This window comes from Muscardinus avellanarius (assembly GCF_963383645.1).
Source record: "Muscardinus avellanarius genome assembly, chromosome: 3".
Classification (NCBI taxonomy): domain Eukaryota; kingdom Metazoa; phylum Chordata; class Mammalia; order Rodentia; family Gliridae; genus Muscardinus; species Muscardinus avellanarius.
This window is the reverse complement of record NC_137788.1, coordinates 18,346,450-18,373,303: the sequence shown is the minus strand read 5'-3', so window position 1 is coordinate 18,373,303 and position 26,854 is coordinate 18,346,450. Positions and strand designations below refer to the sequence as shown.

At 39.9% G+C, this 26,854-nt stretch overlaps 1 protein-coding gene across 3 annotated transcripts in view; it reads left to right on the top strand.

The window, feature by feature from the left end:
* Positions 1-508: 508 nt before the first annotated feature.
* HNRNPR (heterogeneous nuclear ribonucleoprotein R) overlaps positions 509-26,854 on the top strand; it is a gene marked incomplete at both ends in the record, with an annotated part of 40,688 nt that continues 14,342 nt past the window's right edge. For 2 of the 3 annotated variants that reach the window (XM_080691777.1, XM_080691775.1), the window contains 5 exons: positions 509-665; positions 3,046-3,164; positions 4,244-4,351; positions 8,140-8,253; positions 23,508-23,684. In XM_080691777.1, the coding sequence (XP_080547903.1) occupies positions 509-665; positions 3,046-3,164; positions 4,244-4,351; positions 8,140-8,253; positions 23,508-23,684 (675 nt within the window). The remainder of the gene's footprint in view (positions 666-3,045; positions 3,165-4,243; positions 4,352-8,139; positions 8,254-23,507; positions 23,685-26,854) is intronic. The other variant, XM_080691776.1, reaches the window with a different exon arrangement.

The following is a 26,854-nucleotide window of genomic DNA, read 5'->3' as shown; positions in this document are numbered from 1 at the left end:
AAGCCACCAGCATGTTGGACTAGAGACGATAGGGACTTACTTCACCCTGTATAGTATTTGAAGCAGAGTTAGGAAAATTTGAAAGTCCTTAAATTTTGATTAAGTGGTCTGTGGGTGTTCATTCTGTTTTTAAACCAAACTTTAAAACTGTATAAGAATTGAGAGCTGAGGATTTTAGGATTTTGTGGTGATTTGTTCTCACCAGGGTACAACAGCTGCTTTTGTAATCAGTAATTCTATCTTCAGTATTTTTGTTTTTATTTAACTTAGTGTACATGAAGTTCCTTAAAGAGCTAATGCTTTCATGTACATTTTCTATAGTTTTACAGGATTATTATTGCAAATTTAGGTCAGATGCATCACAAAAGGCATAAAATACTGTTTCGGATAGAAGTTATTAGCAGCATGTGTACAAATTAGTTTAGATAAATCATGCATTGTCCTACAAACTAGTTATTTCTGGCTTAATGTAATATAGCTCCTGAATTTTTTCCAGCAGCATAATAAAATGGCTAATCAGGTGAATGGTAATGCGGTACAGTTAAAAGAAGAGGAAGAACCAATGGATACTTCCAGTGTAACTCACACAGAACACTACAAGACACTGATAGAGGCAGGCCTCCCACAGAAGGTGGCAGAAAGACTTGATGAAATATTTCAGACAGGTATAATATGCATTTCTTGTTTCTGACTGGTTATGAAAGTGAGGGCAAACCACTTTGAATTTTATAGATTTTTAAGGTTAAATAATGCTTACTGTTTCTGATCTGTGTAGAGCTGAATTATTTGTTACTTTCCCTTCACTGAGGACATACTGGGTTTGACTTTGATATTCTTATTTCATTATTTTGAAGCCTTCTTAGTGTTGAATATGCAGTCTTAGTTGTTTCAGAACAGTACATCAACTTATCTTAGATTTACTACCAATTAAAATGTATGTTTCAGCATACCAAATTTTGCGTTTTTTCTTAACCTAAATTCAGTCATCATTTTTGCTTTTACTTTTCTACTTTTAGCTTCTTAAAAGTGATTGTTAACTGATTTAGGTCTGATTAGGTGGAAGAATAAGAGGAATAGTTATTGTCTGAAATGATTATAAATGTCAGACTCCTTGAGAGTTTGTGGCATGTCTAGTTTCTAATAGACAAAAATCCACATCTCTCGGTAATTTGGAAGTGTTTGGTTTGTAACCGCTGCTTTTTTATTTTTTAATCCAGAAGTCCCATGGTTAAGTGCTTAAGCAACTTTGAATATCTTAATATGGTTGGTTGTAAGTGGTTTGAAGTTTCAAAGGAGAGAAATATTTACCCTTAGGGAGCGTTGTTCGTAAATAAACGTGTCCTCCTCCTTTGGGGCCATAGATGGAAACTTTCTTCCTCTGTGTTTTGTGTGCCTATCCAGATTAGGGGAGAGAGAGAATTGAATTGTCTCACTCATAAACGTGTCTGAAGTACAGTAGATAAATATCTGTTTTTCTTTTTTCTTTTTTTTTCTTCTTTTTTGTCCTTAGCATTTTTAAAAATCTGGGCAGCTCAGGATAATTTTAGATGCTAAAACGACTTTAAAAAATGACTCCTGGGTGATGATCCCATTTGCAAATCAGTCCTTGGGAACTTTCTGTGACATTCTGCCATAGAGAATTGGCAGTGATCTGCTTCGAGATGCTCTCCTGTAGAGTATTTTGTTGTCGCTAAGAGGCTGATGGTTTGGGTGTAGGATTGGATTGACAGAATGGATTGATGAGTGTCCTGAGTTGTGCCTTCCGGTGGTGGTATGAAATATTCAAGTAAGAAAATTCCATTTATTTAGGCTTGCTCATTATGAGCTTTTAAAACAAATCATGGCAACTCTTTTTCGAAAGTAACTTTGCAAGTGGCATATTTATTTAAAATTTTTTTTTTTTTTAACTAGCTGGGGCATGGCACACACCTGTAATCCTAGTACAACTTAGACCCTGTTTCAAAATAAATAAAAAGGACTGGAGATATAGCTCAGAGGTGGAATGCCCCTGGGTTCAGTCCCCAGTACCAAAAAGTTAAATAAAATGTATTTTTCTGTACGGAATGAGTTCTTTTTGGCTTTACCAAGATGTAGTCACTTTTGATGTTAGTTCATATGGACTTGGGGGTTCTAAGCTGTTAAATAGTCCCATTTTATATTGAATCAATTCTGAAATAGATTCATTATATAGAGTTAATTAAATTTTATTTCAAATTTAGATGTTCTGTGTGCAGTTAAATATACTACATAAATATACTACATATATAGAATACAGTGCATATATTTCCTGTGAAATTTACTAGTAAGTTCAGAAAATTCTTACTGCCATTTGAAAACAATTGTGGATAAGTCAGTGTTACGAATGCCGCAGCATCTTTGAAATCTCAGCTTGTTGCCTTAGAACAAAGAATGTCTTACAATATGACTTTCAGAATTGATTTATCAAGCGGCACTTGGATTTGTAGAAGTATTCAAAATTACGCCTTTCCACATTCTGACTGCAGCAAAGTAGATGCTCAGATAAATACACTTCAGTTATCTTTGGTGCTAAGAAGGGAAAGCCTTTGACATTTTTTGAAGAGTGGGAGGAATTAATAAGTAAAATTGGTTCTTATATTTTTTTCCACCTCTTAAGTAGCAAATAACTGTAACCCATAATTTGAAGGTTGTCCTTGGGAAATACAATGTATCCTTAACCACTCTAAAACATAAATAGTAATTTGTTAAGTGAATGTTTAATCTGCTCTACAGTATATATATCAGATTGACCTTTCAACTTTATTAAAGCTTTATGCTGTTTGGAGAGTTGGAAATGGGTTTTAGGATTTTTTGTTTGTTTAAAGGTGTTAACTTTTCATCTTTTATTTTTATATTTTACTCAATCTTTCTATGTAGTATTTGTATAGCTACATACATGTAAATAGTTAAATGAAAATGCAATTGGTTAATGATAGTATTGAATGTACAATTTATAGACTTCAATAGGACAATTTAGCTTACCCTTTTTATTGCAATAATGTTACCCTTTTTCAATTTAATTTTTAGGATTGGTAGCTTATGTCGATCTTGATGAAAGAGCAATTGATGCTCTCCGAGAATTTAATGAAGAAGGAGCTCTGTCTGTGCTACAACAGTTCAAGGAAAGTGACTTATCACATGTTCAGGTAAGGCCATTACTCAGAAAAGCCTTTGAACAGTTAATGAGCTGAAATTATTTTTCTATCACAGTACTTTTTTCCCGTGGGGTAGTAGTTTGTTACTACCTCTCCTTACTAAAAAAGTAAAGTTTAAGCTGGGGGTGGCGGCACACGCTTGTAATCCCAGCATTCGGGAGGCTGAGACCTGGAGGATCACGATTCGCGGACAGCCTCAGCTACTTAGTGAGACCCTCTGCAACTCAGTGAGACCCGGTTTCAAAATAAAGAATAAAATAGGGCAGGGGGTGTAGCTCGGAGGTCAAATGCCCCTGAGTTCCATCCCCAGACCCACAAAACAAAAAAATAAATAAAAATTAAAGTTTAAGGGGGAAAAAGATCTGCTGTGGCAGAGAGTTCCAGAATATGAAATAAAAGGCTCCTTGGCTTCATTTTCTGCAGTAAGCTACTTTAAAAACTTAAAAACAATGCCACGGTGTTTTTTGTTTTTTTTTGTTTTTTTTTTTTTTTTTTTTTGGTGGTACTAGGGGTGGAACCCAGAGGCTTTCTACCTCTGGGCTACACTCCCAGACCTATTTTATATTTTATTTGGAAACAGGGTCTCACTAAGTAGCCGAGGCTGGCTTCGAACCTGTGTGATCCTCCTGTCTCAGCCTCCCAAGTGCAGGGATTACAAGTGTGCGCCACCATGCCTGGCCAACAATGCCACAGTTTAATGGTTGTTACTGTTTTTACATTTTTGAATCACTCACATTTTTAGCATTTTTTTTAATCTGATACTGTTTTATCATCTTGGAGGGAAGTAATATAGGTGAGTGATACTATCAGCCATCTGGCCAGATTCAGTTGAATATCAACAAATGAAAGACTTTCCCAGTGTGGAAAGGCTCCTTGAGGTCTACATTGTCTGAGCGCTCTCTGGACCAGTCTTGGCACATAATAATCACTCAGCAAATACTTGTTGAATGGATGAATGAATGAGTGAATATTTTGTAAAGTTTTGGTTGTTTGAAATTTAAATTTGACTGTGTATTGACATTTCAAAATTTCCTGGTGATTGTTTTTATTGAATTACTTGCCTGTTGTAGAACAAAAGTGCATTTTTATGTGGAGTTATGAAGACCTACAGGCAAAGAGAGAAACAGGGCAGCAAAGTGCAGGAGTCCACGAAAGGACCTGATGAAGCAAAGATCAAGGTAAAACTTGACTTGGGTAGCTGTAATGTTTGATGAAAAAAACCTTCATTCTCCTTCATTCTTTGTTCTGTGACATGTTTATTGATGCTTCTGATAATAGCTTCTTGGATTGAGTCAGTAATGTTTCTCGGTTTGCTTTCTTTTCAGGAGCTTTATTTCTTTTCTCTTAGTAAAGAGGTATTACCACTTTGTTCCTTTTGAATTTTTACTTGTCTTAGTTTATTTACTTGTGTAATGGAAAGATTAATTGTTCCTACTTCGGAAGAGTGAGGATTAAGTAATTAACATAATGTAATGCATTTAGAACACTGCCTGGAATATATCAAGAATTGTATAATTGTAATAAAATTCTCTGGTAGGCTTTTTTGTGTGTGTCCATGGTTCTAAAGATTAAACCCAGTGGCTCTCTCATTCCAAGCTACACTCCCAGCCCTATTTTATTTTTTATTTTTAAAGAGGGCCTTCCTAGGTTGCTGAGAGTCTTGCTAAGCTGCTGAGGCTGGCTTTGAAACCGTGGTCTTCCTGTCCCAGCCTTCCAAGTACTAGGTTTACAGGCATGCACCCTACACCTGGCTAATACAGGGCTTTTAAAGAAAGCCCAATGAACCTAAATCCTTCATTAAATGAGTACACATTTGTAATCCCAGTACTTGGGAGGCTGAGACAGAAGGACTGCGGACAACCTTAAGGTTTGAGGACAACCTTAGCAAAGTGTGAGATTCTCTATTAAACTAGTGAGACCCTGTTTCAAAATAAAAATAAAATAGGGCTGGGGGTGGAATGCCCCTGAATTCAATCCCTAGTGCCACCAAATAAATGAATAAATAAAAATAAATGGATATTAATGTCTTGCTGCAGTGATAGACTCATCAATGCTGGGGATCAAATTCAGGGTTTTGTGCTTGCTACACAAGTGGTATATCACTGAACAGTAACCCCAGCCCCCATTTTTTGTTTTCTATTTTATTTGGAAACAGGGTCTCACTAGGTTGCTAAGAGCCTCACTAAGTAGCTGAGTCTGGCTTTGAACCTGTGCGATCCTCCTGTCTCAGCCTCCCAAGTACTAGGATTATAGGCATGCGCCACCATGCCTGGCTTTTCCCTTTGTTTTTTTGGTGGCACAGAGAGGTTGAACTCAGGGCCTCATGTATCCTAGGCAAGTGCTCTACCAATGAGCTACATCTCTGCCCCCCCCCTTTTTTATGGTACTGAGAATTGAATACAGAGGCATTCTACCTCTGAGCTATACCCCAACCCTTTTTCTTTTTTGTTTTGAAATAGGGTCTGACTAGGTTGCTGAGTCTTACTATATTGCTAATTATAGGCATGTGCCACCACATTCGGCTTCTACACCTTTTAATTATATCTCTATTTTTTTATGGTTCTGGGGATTGAACCTAGTGGCGTTCTACCAGTGAACTATACCCCTATCCCTTTTTTATTTTTTATATATATATATTTTTTCTGGTTCTGGTGGTGGAGTCCAGGGGCATTCTACCTCTGAGCTATTTTATATTTTATTTTATTTTACTTTATTTTTTTTTGGTGGTACTGGGGGTGGAACCCAGAGGCTTTTCTACCTCCGGGCTATACTCCCAGACCTATTTTATATTTTATTTGGAAACAGGGTGTCACTAAGTTGCCGAGAGCCTCACTAAGTAGCTGAGGCTGGCTTCGAACCTGTGCGATCCTCCTGTCTCAGCCTTCCAAGTGCGGGGATTACAAGCGTGCGCCACCACGCCCGGCTTATTTTATATTTCATAAATTTTTTTTCTTTTATTTTGAAACCGGGTATTGTTGAGAGAGTTTCCCTAGGTTGCTGAGACTAGTCTAGAACTTTTGATCTGGATTAGAGGTGTGTGCCAACATGTCTGGCCTGGCTTTTTATTTTTGTGGTAGGGTCTTGTAAGTTGCCCAGGCTGTCCTTGAAATTGATATACTTGGGCCTTAGCTTCTGAGCAGCTGAGATGATAGACATATGGCACTATATCCAACAGACTTCCTGATTCTATTGCAAATAAAACATCTTATTTGAGAAGAAATACTGGTAAAGATGAATATGATATGTAAAGTATCTTAAAGTATATGTAAGGAAAATGGTCTAATTAAAATGTAGATGGTGAAAGATGAGGAATGTTAGGTTACATAAGTATGAATAGGTAGCATAGGATCAGGTTATGATGAACATCTAATGATTCTTGATCCTCCTTTTCTGTTTTGTTTTTTGTTTTTGTGGTACTGGGGATGATACCCAGGGGCATCCTACCTCTGAGCTGCACCCCCATCACTATTTATTATTATTCATTTTGAAACTGGGTCTCACTGAGTTGCCTAAGTAGCTGAGGCTGTGTGTGAACCACGATCCTCTGGTCTCAGCCTCCTGAATGCTGGGATTACAAACGTGCTCCACTATGCCCAGCTTTTCTTTTTATAATAACAAAGTGTGTGCTTAGAGACTAAATTTGCTACACTTTTTTTTTTTTTTTTTTTGCTACTGGGGACTGAAACTAGAGGCATTCTACCTGTGAGCTACATCCCCAACCCTATTTTATTTTTATTTTGAAACAGGGTCTTACAAGGTTGCTGAGAGTCTCAGTACTTGCTGAGGCTGTCCTTAAATCTCTGATTGTTCTGTCTCAGCTTCCCAGGCAATGGGATTACAGGTGTATGCCACCATGGCCAGCCCTAAGGGTCTTTTTTTTTTTTTTTGTACCGGTGATGGAACCCAGGGGCATTCCAAGCTACACCCCTTTTTCCCTTTTTTATTTATTTTGAAACAAGGTCTCACTAAGTTGCAGAAGGCTTTACTAAGTAGCTGAGGCTGTCTGGGAACCAAGATCCTTCTGTCTCAGCTTCCCAAATGCTGGGATTATAAGCGTGTGCCACCACGCCTGGCTTTCTACGGCTCTTTTTATTAATTATATGGAAAGGATGAGTTAAGTGAAGCGAGAAAATTGTATATGAGAGGAACCAGGGCAAATTTTGACATTTAAAAAATTTTAACCTAACTATAAAATATATACATTAGTTGAGTGTAGTGGCACACACCTGTAATCCCAGGTACTCTAGAGGCAGAAGCAGAGGGTGGCAAATTAGAGGCCAGCTCAAGAATTTAGTGAGCTCTTATCTCAAAAGAGGGAGCCTAGTGTGTTGGCGCACGCTTGTAATCTCAGCATTCAGGAGGCTGAGACAGGAGGATTGCGGTTCATGGACAGCCTCAGCTACTTAGTGAAGTCGTATGCAAATTAATGAGACCTTGTTTCAAAATAAAGAATACAAAATAGGGTAGGAGGTGTAGCTCAGAGGTAGAATGTTCCTGGGTTTTATCCCCAGACCCACAACAACAACAAAAAAAAATAAAAATCAAAGAAGGCTGGAAGCTGGGCATGGTGGTGCACACTTGTAATCCCAGCATTTGGGAGGCTGAAACCAGAGGATTGTGGTTCATGGACAGCCTCAGCTACTTAGTGAGGCTCTCTGCAACTTAGTGAGACCCTGTTTCAAAGTAAAGAAAAAATACGGCAGGAGGTATAGCTTGGAGGTCAAATGCCCCTGGGTTCCATCCCCAGACCTGAAAAAAAAAAAGAGGGCTGGATATATAACTTAGGGGTAAAACAATTGCCTAGCATGTAGGCGCCCCTGAGTTAAATACCTATACCACAAAGGAAAATAAAACCACCAAAAACAGCACAAACATATCCTAAGATGTTGGGTATCTTTTGGAAGAGATTAGTATTGGTTTGTGTAACTGTATATTCAAGTATGAACAGATGTATAATTATCTCTAGGCCTTGCTTGAGAGGACTGGTTACACTCTGGATGTAACCACAGGACAGAGGAAGTATGGTGGTCCTCCACCAGACAGTGTGTACTCTGGTGTGCAGCCTGGAATTGGAACAGAGGTAAGTGTCCTTTAGTTCTTTACTAAAATCTGTCCAGTTTTTTAAGTGTTAAATGTCCTGTCTACTGTATGATAGGAGAAATACTTGATTCCTTTGGAAGTTTAGCTGTTGTTATTTTGGAGATCTTCAAGTGTACTTTGCTGCTATTATTAGAAAGGATAATCTTTGTGTAGATATAAAAAAAAAAACCTGGGTGTGGTGGCACACACCTGTAATCCCAGTACTTGGGAGGCTGAGCTAGGAGGATGGCAGGTTTGAGGATAGTCTCAGCAAGTAGTGAAATCTCAGCAACCTAGTAAGACCCTGTTTCAAAATAAAAATAAAGCTGGGAGTGGTGGTACGTGCTTGTATACCCAGTGCTTTGGAAGGCTGAGGCAGGAGATTTGCAGGTTGACAGCCAACCTCAGCAGTTTAGGTCCTCAGCTACTGAGTGAGACCCTGTTCAAAATAAAAAAATAAAATAGGGCTAGGGGTATAGCTTGGAGGTAGAATGCCCCTAGGTTCAACCCCCAGCACCAAATAAAAAATTAAAAATAAAAAGTGATGACAGTATACCTTGGAAAAGGTTCATGCTGTAGCACAGAGGTATAACACCCCTGAGATCAATCCCTTTTACAACATGTACCCACAAAAAAATAAGATACTCAAATACTTTATATAGGAATGTAGGGTTCTTGGAATTGGTTGCTAAAACCATTTTGCTTTTACTGGGGAGATGGAACCATGGAACCCAGGGGTATTCTACCTCCAAGCTAAACCCCCAGCCCTATTTTTTATTCTTTATTTTGAAAAGGTCTCACTGAGTTGTAAAGGGCCTCCTAAGTAGTAGCTGAGGCTGCCATCAAACCGTGATCCCATCTCAAAGCTTGTGCCACCATCCCTGGTTTCCATTTTACTGTTGATAAACCATTTTAGGTGCTTGGGATGAGGTAATAAGAGAGAAGCAATTGCCCCCCCCCCCGTGTGTGTGTGTGTGTGTGTGTGTGTGTGTTAGTGTGTGTTAGTCAGTCACTAGAAATTGAATCCAGAGGCATTCTACTAGACTCCAAGCTATACCACTAATCCTATTTATTTATTTATTTATTTATTTATTTATTTATTTTGTGGTGCTGGAGATGGAAACCAGGGTCATTCTAACTTTTGAGCTACACGCCAGCCCTATTTTTTATTCTTTAAATTTTTTTTTTTTTTTCTGGTGCTGGGGTGGAACTCAGGGGCTTTCTACCTCTGGGCTACACTCCCAGATCTATTTTGTACTTTATTTGGAAACAGGGTCTAAGTTGCTGAGAGCCTCACTAAGTAGCTGAGGCTGGCTTTGAACCTGTGCAATCCTCCTGTCTCAGCCTCCCAAGTGCTGAGATTACAAGCGTGCACCACCATGCCTGGTTTATTCTTTAATTTGAAACAGGTTTCACTGAGTTGCAAGGGACCTCACTAAGTAGTTGAGGCTATCCGTGAACTGTGATCTTCCGTTCTCGGTCTCCTGAATGCTGGGATTACAGGTGTGCGCCACTTCCTGTGTGAGAGGTGTGTGTGTGTGTGTGTGTGTGTGTGTGTGTGTGTGTGTGTGTGTGTTAATGAGAGTGGAACCCAGAGGCTTTTCTACCTCCGGACTATACTCCCAGACCTATTTTATACTTTATTTGGAAATAGGGTCTCACTAAGATGCTGAGAGCCTCACTAAGTAGCTGAGGCTGGCTTTGAACCTGCGTGATCCTCCTGTCTTAGCCTCCCAAGGGCTGGGATTACAAGCGTGCGCCACCACGTCCACCTCTGGCTTCTTCTTTTTATTTTTTATTTATTTATTTTTTGTGTTACTTGGGATTGAACCCAGGGACATTCTACCTATGAGCTACACAACCCTAGACCTATTTATTTTTAATTAAGGTCTCACTTAAGTTGCTAAGGGCCTCACTAAGTAGCTGAGGCTGGCTTTGAACCTGTGCGATCCTCCTGTCTCAGCCTCCCAAGCGCAGGGATTACAAGCGTCCACCACCACTCCCGGCAAGTCTTTTTATTTTTGAAACAGGGTCTCAATGAGTTGCGAAGGGCCTCGCTAAGTAACTGAGGCTGTCCGTGAACTGTGATCCTCTGGTGTCCACCTCCCGAATGCTAGGATTACAAGCATGTACCACCATGCACCACTGGTATTCTTTATTTTAAAGTAAGGTCTAAGTTACAGAGGGCCTCACTGAGTAGCTGAGGCTGTCAGCAAACTGGACATCCTCCTGTCTCCCATCTCCCACTACTGGGATTACAAGCATGAGCCACCATGCCCAGCATTTTTTTTTTTCCAACAGTTATGCTATGTGGCTGAGTACATTGTTGTGGCATATTTTAGCCTCCCAAATACTGGGATTACAAGTACGCACCACCATGTGGAGCCTTTTCTAAGCCATTAAATTATTAAATTTTTTTTTTTTTGCGGGTCTGGGGGTGGAACTCAGGGGGATTTTACCTCCAAGCTATACCCCCTGCCCTATATTTTATTCTTTATTTTGAAACAGGGTCTCACTGAGTTGTGGAGGGCCTCAGTAAGTAGCTGAGGCTGGCTGCGAACAAGTGATCATCAGATCTTACCCTCCCAAATGCTGGGATGAGAAGTGTGGGCCACCACAACCAGCTCTTCTAATCCTTTAAATGGAGAAAACTGTGTGCCAAAAAGTAACCTCATTTACAGCAGAGATTCTTTTATTTGATATCTCCATTGTCTATGTTTTGTGTCTAACAATGTCAGGGACATAGTTGGCACACAATATATCTTTTGTTTGTGTGTGTAGTACTGGGGATGAAACCCAGGGGCCTTCTATCTCTGGGCTATATGCCCAGACATATTTTGTATTTTATTTGGAAACAAGGTCTCACTTAAGTTGCTGAGAGCCTCATTAAAATGCTGAGGCTGATTTCAAATCTGAGATCCTCCTATCTCAGCCTCAGACATACTGGAATTACAAGCATGTGCCACCACACCCAGCTTAACACACAATTATTTGATGAAAGATTGACGATAGTTTTTTGTTTTTGGGTGGTACTGAGGGTAGAACCCAGGTGCTTTCTATCTCCGGGCTATACTCCCAGAACTATTTTATGTTTTATTTGGAAACAGGGTCTCACTAAGTTGCTGAAAGCCTAAGTAGCTGAGGCTGGCTTCGAACCTGTGCGGTCCTCCTGTCTCAGCCTCCCAAGCGCGGGGATTACAAGCGTGCGCCACCACGCCCAGCTCTATTTTATTTTTTGAAATAGGGTCTTACTAGGTTGCTGAGAATGTCACTACTTGCTGAGGCTGTCTTAGAACCAGCAGTTCACCCGTCTCAGCCTCCCAAATAATGAAATTATAGACCTGTTCCTTTGTGCCTGGCTGGATTTTCTTTAAAACAGTACTGGGGGAGTAACTTTTGGTGATGATGTCAGTTGAATATCCAGGTGCTATCATTTTTAGGTATTTATCTGTTTTAAATATTTGGGTGGTCTTATTATTAGAGTTCCAAGAAATTTTTAATTTTTTTTTTTCCAGGTCTGGGGATGGAACCTAGGGGTATTTGACCTCCGAGCTACACCCCCTGCCCTATTTTTTATTCTTTTTTTTTGAAACTGGGTCTCACTGAGTTGCAAAGGGCCTCACTAAGTAACTGAGGCTGTCTGCGAACTGCGATCCTCCGGTCTCAGCCTCCCAAATGCTGGTATTACAAGTGTGCGCCACCACATCCGGCTATTTTTTTTCTTTTTTGTGGACATGGGGAATGAACCCAGGGACATTTTATATCTGAGCCATACTCCCAGCCATTTTTACTTTTTAGCTTGCAATGTGGGTCTCAAGCCAGGCATGGTGGCACATGCTTTTAATTACAGCATTTGAGAGGCTGAGACAGGAGGATCAGGGTTGGTGGACAGTCTCAGCTACTTATTGAGGCCCTTTACAACTCAGACCCTCTTTTAAAAAAAAGAATTAAAAAGTAGGGCTGCAGGTGTAGCTTGGAGGTAAAATGCTCCTGGGTTCCCTCTCCAGTACTGCAAAACAGAAAGAAAGAAAGAAAGAAAGAAAGAAAGAAAGAAAGAAAGAAAGAAAGAAAGAAAGAGAGAGAAATGGAAGTCTCAATAAGTTGCTGAGGGCCTCACTAAGTGGCTGAGGCTGGCTTTGAACCTGCAGTTCTCCTTTTTCTTAGCCTCTGAAGTACTGGAATTACAGACATTTCCTATCTGTCCAGCTTCCATCTTTAATGGGCTATTTCTGTCATAAAGCTTTTGAAATCTGCGTTTATATTTTAAGTACTTTTTGAGGGGTGGTGCTGGGAATTGAACACAGGGCCTCCTGTGTGCCAAGTTAGTGCTTTTACCTTTGAGCTACATATCCAGCACCTATATTTTGTATACTTTTTTTTTCCAGGTCTGGGGATAGAATCCAGGGGCATTCAACCTCCGAGCTACAACCCCTGCCCTATTTTTTATTCTTTACTTTGAAACAGGGTTTCACTAAGTTGTGGAAGGCCTCACTCTTCACTAAGTAGCTAAGGCTGTCCGGGAACCATGAACCTTTGTTCTCTACCTCCCAAATGCTGGGGTTACAAGCGTGTACCACCATGCTTATACATTAAAAAATTTTTTTTAATTTATTGGTGTATTGTAGTCATACATCTTAATGGAATATAAGATGGTAGAGGCATACATATACACATCACCCAGTTAGCCCTTACCCAAATCCCATCCCATTTCCTCCCCCTCTCTCCTCATGTTTAGCTTAGTGATTGACATGTTTATGAATGTACATCATGTACATTAGAGAATTTTCCTCTTCCCCCTTCCAATTCCCCTCGGTTATGTCACCTTATTTGTTCATCTATAGTATCCTTTTTTTTAAGAGTTCCTCCTATGACCCATTTTCTCCCTAGCTTTCATATATTAAGGAGAGCATCCTATTTCTTATTTTATTTGTGACTGAGTAATCTCACTTAGCATAATGTTCTCCAGTTCCATCCATTTCCCTGAATTTGTTTTTCTTTATGTCTGAGTAGAATTCCATTGTGTAATATCCCAAAGTTTTGTAATCCATTTATCTGTTGATGGACATCATGGCTGTTTCCATAGTTTGGCAATGTGAATTGTGTACCTATGAACATAGACACATGCATTAGTTGGTAGTTTGGTTTCCATTTGTTTGGGTAGATACCCAGAAGTGGTATTGCTGAATCATATGGTAAGTTCGTTCTCATTCTTCTCAGGATCCTCCAAACTTTTCCAAAGTGGTGGGACTAATTTGCAATCCCACCAACAATGTGTTAGACTTTCTAGTTCTCCACATCCTCACCAGCATTTGTTGTTGTTTATGGTTTGAATGATTGCCAATATAATTGGAGTTTGGTGAAATCTCAGGGTAATTTTGATTTAGAACTCTGATTCCTAATGATGTTGATAATTTTTAATGCATTTATTGGCCATTTGAATTTCTTTTGTGAAGTGTCAGACCTGAAAAAAAAAAGTGTATAAAATATAGGTGCTGGATTGTAGCTCAAAGGTGAAAGCACTAACTCAGCACACAGGAGGCCCTGTGTTTGGGTTATTTGTTAGTGCTCAGTTTCTTGAGTTTTCTGTATATTCTAGATACTAGGCCTCTATCCGAGGAGTAGGTGGCAAAAATCTCCCATTCTATTGGCTCTCGGTTGATAGTTTCTTTTGTTGTACAGAAGCTCATCAATTTAATGCAGTTCCACATATTGATCTACCTTTTAGTTTCTTGTGCCTTTGGGGTCCTGTTGAGAAAGTGTTTACCTATGCCTATGTGTTACAGTGTTGGACCTATCTATCCCCTCTTCAAGGAGCCTCAGGTCTCTGGTTTAATTTTCAAGTCTTTGATCCATCTTGAATTGACTTTGTGCAGGGTGAGAAAGTGGGGTTTTTTTTCTTTTTCTTTCTTTTTTTCTTTTTTCTTTTTTGCATATGGTTAACCAAGTTTGCCAACACCATTTGCTGAAAGGCTGTATTTTTTTTCTCCAGTGTATGTTTTTGGCCCCTTTGTCAACAATCAATTGGCTGTGTGTGGATTTGTTTCTTTTGTTCTGTCCCATTGGTCTATGTATCTGTTTTTGTGCCAATAACTTGCTGTTTTTATTATTAGGCTTTGTAGTATAAAGCCAGGTGTTGTGATTCTTCCTGCATAGGTTTTGTTTCTGAGGATGACTTTGGCTCTTCTGGGTTTTTTGTTGTTCAAATGAATCTAAGGACTGATTTTCTATGTCTGTGAGAATGACCTTGGTAATTTAATGGACATTGCACTGAATCTGTAGATCACTTTTGGAAGTATGGCCATTTTGATATTATTTATTTTGCCTATCATGAACATGAAAGATCTTTCCATCTTCTAAGGTATTGATTTCTTTTTTCAGTGTTTTATAATTTTCTTTATAGAGGTCTTTTTCCTCCTTGGTTAAGTTTATTCTTAAATATTTTTGTGTGTGTGTTTGTATGATATCCTGAGTGGAAGTGATTTCTGGATTTTTTTCCCAGTGGATTTATAGTTGGTATGCAGAAAAGCTTTTGATTTTTTAAGATTGATTTTGTATCTAGACACTTTGCTGAATTTGTTGATCAGTTCTCTAAGCCTTTTGTTTGAGTTTATTGAGTTTTCTTAGTATCATGTCATCTGCAAATAGTAAAAGTTTTAGTTTTCCTATTTGTACTCCTTTGATTTTCTTTTTTTGCCTTATTACTCTGGCTAGAGTCTCAAGTATAGTATATTTTATACACCTTTTTTTTATATACTGGGGATGGAGCCCAGGGGTATTGGACCTCTGAGCTATACCCCCAGCCTTTTTTTTTTTTTTTTTTTTTTGGTGGTGGTGGTACTGGGGTTCCTGGAAGCCCTTCTGCATTCGCGCTACACTCCCAGACCTATTTTTACATTTTTATTTGGAAACAGGGTCTCCTAAGCCAGTGCGCGTGGCTGTCTTCGAACCTGCGCGCTCCTCCTGTCTCTGCCTCCCAAGCGCAGGGATTACAAGCGTGCGCCACCACGCCCAGCCTCCCAGCCCTATTTTTTATTCTTTATTTGGAAACCAGGTCTCACTGAGTTGCGAAGGGCCTCACTAAGTAGCTGAGGCTGTCCCCAGACTGCGATCCTCCTGTCTCAGCCTCCTGAATGCTGGGATTACAAGAGTGTGCCACCTCGCATGGCTTTATTTTATACACTTTTAAAGCATTGTAGAAATGTAATTGAGCTTTCTTCAATGGCTACAACATGTATTTTTTCCAATGGTTGCAGGTTCAAGGCCAGTCTTAGTAACTTAAGACCCTGTTTCAAAATAAAGAAAGGGCTAAAGGGCTAGGGGTGTAGCTCAGAAGTAGAATGCCCTAGGTTTAATCTTCAGTACCCCCTAAAAAAGTAATATACCTTGAGGTCATGGCTATGTAAAAAGGTTTTATTTTATTTTCATTTATTTGTTTTATTTTATTGTGGCATAAGGGAAGGAGCCCAGAGTCTACCTCTGAGCTATACAACCTCCCCCCCAGCCCTATTTTATTTATTTTGAAACAGAATCTCATTAAGTTGTTGAAGCTTAACCTGTTATCCTTCTGTTTCAGCCTCCCAAGTACTGAGATTACAATTGTGTTCCACCACGCCTGGCTTAATGTACTTGATTTTTATTTTTGGTACTGGTCATTGAACCCAGGTGCATTTGACCTTCTAGTTATACCTCACCTCATTTTTTTTTTTTTTTTTTGAGATAATGGGGATGAAAACCAAGGGCATTCTATCTCTAAACTGCACCCTTAGTCCCATTTTTTTATTCTTTATTTTCAAACAGGGTCCGAGTTTCAAAAGGCCTCACTAAGTAGTAGCTGAGGCTGTCTGCGAACTGTGATCCTCCTGTGTCAGCCTCCCAAATGATGGGATTGCAAGTGTGTATACCACTGCACCCGGCCACCTCTTTTTTTTTTTTTTTTTTTTTTTTTTGTGGTACCAGAGGCTTTTCTACCTCCGGGCTATACTCCAAGACCTATTTTTATATTTTATTTGTAAACAGGGTCTCATTAAATTGCTGAGAGCCTCACTAAGTAGCTGAGGCTGGCTTGGAACCTGTGCAATCCTCCTGTCTCAGCCTCCCAAATGCTGGGATTACAAGCGGGCGCCACCACACTCAGCTTCATAATAGGGTCTCTCTTGGTTGATGAAAGTCTTGCCAAATTGCCAAGGCTGGCCTCAAACCTATAATCTTCTGTTTCAGCCTTCCAAGTACTAAGATTACAGGCATGTGCCACCACGCATGGCTCCTGCTATATTTTTAATTTTTTTTCCAGGTGGGATCTTGCTGTGTTGTCCAGACTTATCTCCAATTCTTGGGCTCAAGTTGTCTTCCCACCTCATCTTCCTGGGTAGCTGGAGCCATCATGCCACCTACAATAGATTCTTACTTGTTTGAAGAGCATAGCACTAATGTTCTGTAGAAGAATTAAAATAAATGGCAGAGTAAGGCTTCATTCTATGTTTTATTAATGGAGCTAGTATGGAACCAGTGTATCAACAGAGACTCAAGAGCATATAACTTTGTATTACTTGAAATGAGTTATGTATGAAGAGTAACCGATATGTTTCCAAAATAGCAAATTTAAGTGGGAGCTGGATAATGAAAGAATCCTAGTATATGCATAAAAGACTGTTGAACTGCCGGGTTACTTCTGTTGATTTCCTTCTCTTTCCTGGATAAGAGGCCTTGTTGGGTTGAAGTACAGCATGGATAGATTATAGACAGCCAAAACTTTTCCTAAGCCTTGTCTGGCTAGTGAGTAAAGAAACAAATGTTGATACAGTATTCACTAGATACTGCAGGATCTGGAGGGGATACTTACCTGAACATGATGAGCATTACCCAGTGCTTGCATACCCTGAATTGTTCACACCGAGCCAGAACGTTTCAGGGACTAGCAATTTAACAAAATGAAAAATAATTTTTTAAATTGTTATTTGGTTCTGGGGGTTGAAACCAGGATTATTCTACCTTTGAGATACACCCCTAGCCCCTTCCTTCCTTCCTTCCTTCCTTCCTTCCTTCCTTCCTTCCTTCCTTCCTCCCTCTCTCCCTCCCTCCCTCCCTCCCTCCCTCCCTCCCTCCCTCCTATTTTAATTTTTTTGTGGTACTGGAGCTTGAACCCATGAATTCTCTACCTCTGGGCTATAGTCTCAAACCTATTTTATATTTTATTTGGAAACGGTTTCACTAAGTTGTGGAGGGCCTCACTAAGTAGCTGAGACTGGCTTCAAACTTGTGCAATCCTCCTGTCTCAGCCTCCCAAGTACTGGGATTACTAGCCTGTACCACCACACCTGGCTTATTATTCATTATTCATTTTTATTACTATTATTTTTGCAGTTCTGAGGATGGAACCCAGGGATATATGACCTTTGAGCTATACCACTTGCCCTATTCTTTCCTTTCTTCTTTCTTTCTCTCTTTCTTCCTTTCTGTCTTTTTTCTTTCTTTTTTCATTTGTGTGATCCTTGGGGTGGAACCCAGGGGCATTCTACCTCTGAGCTACACTCCCAGCCCTTTTTTTTTTTTTTAATTTATTTTGAAACAGGGTCTCACTGAATTGCAAAGGCTCTCACTAAGTAGCTGAGGCTGTCTGTGAACTGCAATCCTTCTGTCTCAGCCTCCTGAATGCTGGGATTACAAGTGTGTGCCACCACTCCCTGCTCTTATTAGTCTTTATTTTGAAACAGTGCCTCACTAACTTGGAGAGGGCCTCACTAAGTAGCTGAAGCTGGCAGAAAACCTGGGATCCTACTGTCTCAGCCTCCAAAGTACTGGGATTACAAATGTGCCACCACACCCAGTATCTCCAGGCCTTTCTATTAGCCCTTTCTCTCTTTTTTTTTTTAAACAGGGTCTCACTAGGTTACATAGTCTCACTATATTACTGAGGCTGTCCTTCAACCTATCAACCTTCCATTGTATTACAGGTGTGCGCCACCACACCTAGCCTTAATTTTTATTTTGAATCAGGATTTCACTAAGTTGTTCAGGGTTTTACTAAGTTTCTGAGGCTGGTCTTGAGCATGTGACCTTCCTATCTCAGTTATCCAAGTACTAGGATTATAGGTGTGTACCACTATTCCTGTCTGCAAAAAGGAAAATATTTCTATTTTATTTTAGTTAATGAAGAATTGAATTTAACCTGGAGTTCAAGGGAGAGGTTGAGCTGGAGATTATAAATATGGCAGAGCCAAATGTGGTGGCACATAACCTGTAATCCCAGTATTTGGGAAGCTGAGCTAGGAGGATTGTAGGTTCGAGGACAGCCTCAGCATTTAGTAAGACTTATCAACTTAGTGAGACTCTTTTTCCACATAAGAAACTAAATTTGGCTGGGAGTGTGGCTTGAAGGTAGAATGCCTCTGGGTTCAATCCCCACTACCACACACACACACACACACACACAAGTGGCAGGTATAGGTGCCTAAAAATTTATTTATGTATTTATTTATTGTAGTACTGGGGATTGAACCCAAGGACAGTCTACCTTTGTGGTACATCCCCAGCCCTATTTTATTTATTTATTTATTTATTTATTTATTTATTTATTTATTGCCATACTAGGGATTGAACCCAGTATAGTCTACCTCAGAGATACACCCCCAGCTCTACTTTTTTTATTCTTTAATTAGAAACAGGGTCTCACTGAGTTGCAAAGGGCCTCACTAAGTAGTTGAGGCTGTCCTCAAACCAACATCCTCGTGTGTCAGCCTCCCAAATACTGGAATTACAAATGTGTGCTACCATGCCTGGCTCCTATTTTAATTTAATTAATTTGTCTATTTATTTTTGCAGTACTAGGGATTAAACCCAGTGGCATTCTACCTCCAAGTTAAATCTCCAGCCCTAATTTTTATTCTTTATTTTGAAACAGAGTCTCACTAAGTTGCAAAGGGTCTCACTAAGTAGCTGAGGATGGCTGGGAACCTGTGATCCTTCTGTCTCAGCCTCCCAAGTACTAAGATTACAAGTGTGTGCTGCTACTCCTGGCTTAATTTTTATTTTGAAAAAGGGTCTTGCTAAGATCATCCTGTCCCAGGCTCCTTCCCAACTACTGGGATTATAGACATGTACCACCATACTTGTCTACTAAATAACACTTAAAAACTCTTAAGTTTGGAATTAAATGAAGCCTTCCAAGGAAATCACGAAGGAAATGTTTATAGGTAGAGCAAAGATCTAAGATCTGAGCCTCACAGCCTACCAATGTTTAGAGTTTGGGCAGATGTGGAGGAACCAGGAATAGAAGCTTGTAGGAAAGATTCTTGGAGGTAAGCGAAAACTCCAGAAGTGTGAGACCCCATAAGGCAGCTGAAGAAAGTGCCCACAGAAAGAGTGAACTAGTCAGTTTGTATAAAAACTTCTCTAGGTAAAATGAGGACTAAGGCTTGACTGTTGTTGGTGGCAACATGAAGATACAGTGACTTTGAAGACAGTAGTGATAAAAGCCAGATTCAGAGACTTCAAGAGAGTGGGAGATGGATGAGAACTTTGAGAAAACAAATACAGGTCTTTTGAGAAATTTTGTTACAAAAAAAGAAATGGTGTAATAGCTAGAATGAGTATGAGTAAAAATATATTTCTGCTTAAATTAGTGAAGAAATTATAACATTTGTGTTAGAACCAGTAGAATGGAAAAGATGGTATAAATGTTGCTGGAGCAAGTGTTTTTGAATAAAAAAAAAGAGATTGGATCTAGTGCACTAGCTACAAGTGTGAGGTAGATGTTTATTAAAATACATTTAAAAGCCGGGCTTGGTGGCGCACGTTTGTAATCCCAGCGCTTGGGAGGCAAAGACAGGAGGACCACGCAGGTTCGAAGCTAGCCGCGCTGGCTTAAGAGACCCTGTTTCCAAATTAAAAAAAAAAAAAAAAAGGTCTGGGAGTGTAGCCCAGAGGTAGAAGGGTTTCCAGGAACCCCAGTACCATACATACATACATACATACATACATACATTTAAAGATGAGCAGAGCTAGGTGTGTGTGAGCACGCCTGTAATCCCAGTGTTTGGGAGGCTGAGATGGGAAAATTGCAGGTGCATGGCCAGCCTTAGCAACCTTGTGGGGCCCTCCACAAAGTGAGGCGTCGTTTCCAAATTAGGAAAAAAAGTTGTGCTGGAGGTATAGCTCAGAGGCAGAATACCTCTGGGTTCAATTTCCAGTGTCACAAACACACAAGATGAACATCTATTATGGATCAACTATGATGTTTAATGCTGGGAAGAAAAAAATAAGGAACATGATGTGAAATGTGTGCTGTCATGGAGATTCATTCTTTTATTTACTTATTTTTTTGTACTGAAGATTGAATTCAGGGGCTTTTTACCTCTGAGCTATACTGTCAGCACTATTTTATTTTGTATTTACTTATTTTTTTCCGGTATTGGGGATTGAACCCAAGGGCATTCAATCTCTGGGTATACCACCAACTCTATCTTGGTTTTTTTTTTTTTTTTTTTTTTTTTTTTTTTTTTTTTAATTTTCAAACAGGATTTCACTAAGTTGCAGAGGGCTCTGCTAAGTTCCTGAGACTGGCCATGAACCTGTGATTCTGCTGTCTCAGCCTCAAGTACTAGGACTATAAACATGCACCACCATACCTGCCTTTTTACACACTTGAAAATTTAATATGCTAGCTAGGTGTTGTTGCATACTCTTATAGTTCCAGCTACTTTGGAGACTGAGATGGGAAATTGTTTTAGCCAAGGGATTTAAGAACAGCCTTGCAACAAGTGAGAACTTGTCTTTAATTTTAAAAAGTTTAATAGGTAGTGGCGCATGCTTGTAATCCCAGCATTTGGGAGGCTGAGACCGGAGGAAGGCAGTTCGTTGTCTGGGAACAGCTACTTAGTGAGTGAGGCCCTCTGCAACTTAGTGAGACCTTGTTTCAAAATAAAGAATAAAAAACAGGGCAGGAGATGTAGCTTGGAGGTCAAATGCCCTGGGTTCTATCCCCAGATCCGCAAAAAAAAAAAAGTTTAATAGGTAAAGGTATAGCTTGAAGCACTAGAGTTTCTGAATAATATCAAGGTTCCTGTTAAAATATTTGGTGTGTATTGTGTGTTACTGGACACTGAACCCAGGGACATTCTGCCTCCAAGTCACATTCCCTAGCCCAGCGCCCCCCCCCGCCCTGTACTGGGGACTGATTTCAGGGGCATTCTACCTCCGAGCCACTTCCCAGCCCTGTTTTTTATTATTTATATTGAAAGAGGGCCTCACTAACTAGCTGAGGCTGGCCTCAAACCTGCAATCTTTCTGTCTCAGGCTCCCAAGTACCTGGATTACAAGTGTGTATCACCACACCTGGCCCTAGCTAACTTTTTTTTTTTATTTTAAAACAGTGTCTAAGCCAGGTGTGGTGGCGCATGCTTATAATCCCAGCATTTGGGAGGTGGGAGACTGGAGGATTGCAGTTTATGGACAGACTCAGCTACTTAGTGAGGCCCTCTGCAACTTACACCCTGTTTCAAAATAAAGAAAAAATAGGGCAGTGGGTGTAGTTTGGAGGTCGAATGCCCCTGGGTTCTATCCCCAGACCAAATAAGTAAGTAAATAAATAAACAGTGTCTAAGTTGCTGAGGGTCTTGCTAAATTATTGAGGCTATCCTTGAACTCAGCTTTTGGTAATTTAGTGAGATTCTGTTTCAAAGTAAAAATAAACAGGGTTTGGAGAATGTAGCTCTGTGTCAAAACTTCATGGATTTTATTCCCACTACTACCTAAAAAAGATAGTTAGATGAGCGTGGTGGCACATGCTTGTAATCCCAATACTTGGGAGGCTGAGACAGAAGGATCACATGTTCATGGCCAGCCTCAGCTACTTATTTGAAACTTAGTGGGACCCTGCTTCAAAATAAAGAATCAAAAATAGGTCTGGGAGGTGGACGTGGTGGCGCATGCTTGTAATCCCTGCACTTGGGAGGCTGAGACAGGAGGATCGCACAGGTTCGAAGCCACCCTCAGCTACTTAGTGAGGCTCTCAGCAACTTAGTGAGACCCTGTTTCCAAGTAAAATATTAAAAAAATAGGTCTGGGAGTATAGCCTGGAGGCAGAAAGCCCCTGGGTTCCACCCCCAGTGCCACCCCCCCAAAAAAAAAAAAACTAAAAAGACTAAAAAATAGGGCAGGGGCGTATAGCTCGGAGGTAGAATGCTCCTGGATTCCATTCCCAGACCCACAAAAAAAAAAAAAAAAAAAAAAAAAAAAAAAAAGATAGGGCTAGGGGTATATAGCCTGGAAGTAGAATGTCCCTGGATTCAATCCCCAGTACTGCAAAGAAAAAAGATACAATGATCATATTTTCATGAAGGTTCATACGTGCACTTTACTCTGTTTTTATGAGAAAAAGACTACTTATAAAAATTTAAAATTTAAGCCAGGCATGGTGGCTCTAGCTTGTAATCCCAGCATTTGGGAGGCTGAGACCGGAGGATCGCAGTTCGCGGACAGCCTCAGCTACTTAGTGAAGCACTTTGCGACTTAGTGGGACCCCGTTTCAAAATTAAGAATAAAAAATAGGACTGGGGGTGTAGCCCAAAAATAGAGTGCTCCTGGGTTCCATCCCTAGTACTGCCAAAATAAATAAATAAATAAATAAAATTTAAAGTTATTAGCAAGTACAAAATTTGCCTATTCTTCTATACATTTAACATTTTCAGTATAGACTTTTGTTCTTCATTAATAACCCTATGGCTGTTATGTACTTTAGAGTTAGGTATGCAAGTCAATTGCAAGATTCAAATTGGGTTTTTTTGGTGTAATACTGGGTATTGAAGCTGGGGCATTCTACCTCCGAGCTACATCCTAACCCAATTTTCTTTTTTTTTTTTTTTTTTGGGGGTGGTACTGGGAATGGAACCCAGGGGCCTTCTACCCCCAGGCTATAATCCCAGACTGATTTTATATTTTATTTGGAAACGGTCTCTTAAACCAGCTGAAGCTGGCTTCGAACCTGCACGATCCTCCTGTCTCGGCCTCCCAAGTGCGGGGATTACAAGCGTGTGCCGCCACACCCGGCTCTAACCCAATTTTTTAATTCCTTATTTGGAATCAGGTTCTAAGTTGTGGAGGGCCTCACTACCTAGGTGAGGCTGGCCGCAAACCTGCCATTCTCCTCTCTCAGTAGATTGTCCTTATTCTTTCTTAACTATCTTGTCCCTAAAGACAGGTAGGTTTTATGGCTTAAATCAGATGTTAATCTCGGATTCTAATAAGAAGGTTTCATTTCAGGTCTTTGTTGGTAAAATACCTAGAGATTTATATGAGGATGAATTGGTGCCCCTGTTTGAGAAGGCTGGTCCTATCTGGGATCTGCGTCTTATGATGGATCCGCTGTCTGGTCAGAACAGAGGGTATGCATTTATCACCTTCTGTGGAAAGGAAGCTGCACAGGAAGCTGTTAAACTGGTACGTGATAAACATATATTCATTGTTCAACAGTTGCTATTTGAGAGAATAAATCTGAATTCAAATTATTTGCAGTTAAGTTTGTTTCTTTCATTGTTGTTTTAAATTTTTTTATATTATTTGGGTTGTTATGTCTCCCTTGTTATTTTCTTCTGACTATAAAACTAAAAAACAGTCCAAGAAATAATGTTATAGAAAGCTTCCCATAACTTTAAGGAGTTATCTAATAATTTAGCATTTGTGGTTTTTTATTTTGGTTTTTCTTTGGTAGACAAAAGTGGTATTTATTCTTGCTTTTTATACTTTTGGACTGACTTTAAAGTCAATTGATAAGTCAAAGACATTGAAAGCTGAGTTGATTTCTAGAGAACATAACTGGATAACAGTGACTTTTAGGATTTAGTTCAGGAAATAATTGTGAATATGTTTTAATTTTGTCACAGCCTAATCACATATTTTCTTTTATAGTACTAGGGATTGAACCCAGCGGTATTCTATCTCTGAGCCACACCCCCAGCTCTAGTTTCTTTTTTGTTTTTTTAAATAGAGTCTCCCTAGGTTGGTAAGAGTCTCATTGTTTTCTCTGAGGCTGTCATTGTACCTGCAATCCTCCTGTCTCAGCCTCCAATACTGAGATAGGAGGTGTGTACCACCACGCCCAGCTTATTTATTTAATTTTGTGGTGCTGGGGATTGAGCCCAGAAACATTCTACCTCTGAGCTACAACCCCACCCCTGTTTTACTTTTTTATTTTGAAACAGGAATTCACCAAGTTGCAGAGGGCCTTATGTGTTGCTGAGGCTGGCCTTGAATCTGTGATCATCCTGTCTCAGCTTCCTGATTACTGGGATTAGTCGCATGCCACCATGCCATGCTGTTGTCTAATTGTGTTCTTGTTTTCTTTTTACTTCTAAGCCACTGAGTTCTTCAGTATTTAATCTTATTCTCGTTTTCTACTATTTAGTAGCCAACCTTCTGGTAACTTTCATTTTCCAGTGCCATAACTATTACATGCCTCTTACATTCTATTACAGTAGTAATAGAATTCTGACTATCTCAGAATCTTAAAATAATAATGTCACTTTTTTTTTGGTATATTGCCAGGCATCCAAGTGCTTACTTAAACTAGCTCTGGCCCTTCTAGAAAAGGTAACCTCTTTATCAAGGCAGTTTGGTCTCATCAGTGGCCTCTGAATTAGTTCCTCTTCTAGCCTAACCCAGATTTTAATTTTTATTATGGAGTTTCTTTCAAATGCATTTATTTATTTATTTATTTTTGTGGGTCTGGGGGTGGAACCCAGGGGTATTTGACCTCTAAGCTACACCTCCTGCCCTATTTTTTATTCTTTATTTTGAAACAGTGTCTTACTAAGTTGCAGAGGGCCTCACTAAACAACTGAGGCTGTCTGTGAACAGCGATCCTCAGGTCTCAGCCTCTCGAATGCCGGGAAACTTACTTATTTAATATTAAGAAATATTCCTTTTTTGTTGTTGTTGTGGTCCTGGGGATGGAACCCAGGGGCATTCTACCTCCAAGCGACACCCACAGCCCTATTTTTTATTCTTTATTTTGAAACAAGGTGTCACTGAATTGCAGAGGCCTCACTAAGTAGCTAAGGCTGGCCTTGAACCACGGTCCTCCTGACTCAGCCTTCCAAATGCTAGGATTACAAGTGTGCGCCTCCATGCCGGGCTCAGTTTTATTTTCATATAAAGTATGGATGGCTTTTAGTAATTATATTTTTCAGTAATAAGTGGGTAGGTAATGTTAAAGAATGAGAAATGAAAATTTGTCAGGGAAACGATTTCTATATTGTGATTTACTTTTTTTTTTTTTTTTGTGGTACTTGGGGGTGGAACCCAGGAGCTTTTCTACCTCTGGGCTATACTCCTAGACCTGTTTCATACTTTATTTGGAAACAGGGTCTCACTCAGTTGCTGAGAACCTCACTAAGTAGCTGAAGCTGGCTTTGCACCTGTGTGATCCTCCTGTCTCAGCCTCCCAAGTGCTGGGATTTCAAGCATGCGCCACCACGCCCAGCTAAGTAAAATTTTTTTTTTTCCTATCTGTTGATAGAGATTTGAAAGTATTGATAAGACAGTTTATTTCTTTTTGGTACTGGGGATATAACCCAGGGGCTTTTTACCTCCAAGTTACACCCTCAACCCTATTTTTTATTCTTTGTGGTTGTCCCCCCCCCCCCTCAGGTCTGGAGATGGAACCCGGGAGCATTTGACCTCCAAGCTATACCCCCTGCCCTAGTTTTTTTATTCTTTAATTTGAAACTGGGTCTCACTAAGTTGCGGAGAGCCTCACTAGATAGCTGAAGCTGTCCGCGAACCGTGATCCTTCAGTCTCAGCCTCCCGAATGCTGGGATTACAAGCACAAGTGTGCGTCCCCACGCCCAGCTTATTCTTTGTTTTGAAACAAGGTCTCACTGAGGGGCTGAGGCTGGCCACGAACCTTAGTCCTGTCTCAGCCTCCCAAATGCTGGGATTACAAGCTTGTGCTATATTCCTGGCTAAAAGTTCAAAATTTTATGTGTTTAGAATTATTTTGCATAGTTGGGTTTGGGGGTGCTTGCCTGTAATACCAGTATTTTGGAGGCTAAGACAGTAGAATTGTGTATCATGGAGAGCCTCGACGGCATTCTCAGCAATGTAGTAAGGCTTTCACCAACCTAGCTGAAAACCTGTTTCTAAAAACTAAAAAGGAAAAGGGCTGGGAGTCTTAACTCAGAGGAATTACCCTGGGCTCAATCCTTTGTAACACACACACACACACACGCACGCACGCACGCACAATTTTGCTTTGCATGTGATATAAAATTTTTCTAAATTTTTTTTACAGTTTTAAACATAGTTAATACTCTTTGTATATTGCTTTTACTACAGCTTAGCTATTTCTAATTCCATCCCCAAGGACCCTGAATGATCAGTGTTAGGTATTCTTTCTGAAATTCTCTGGAAAAGAATTTTCCAATAGTAGTAAAGTAAAGCTTTTTAAAAATAAAATGAATAACCTTCCGTTTTTTTGCTTTTTGTTTTTTGCCCTACTGGGGATGTAACCCAGGGGCATTCTACCTCCGAGCTGTAATTCAGCCCTAATTTTTATTCTTTATTTTGAAACGGTCTCACCGAGTTGCAAAGGGCCTCACTAAGTAGCAGC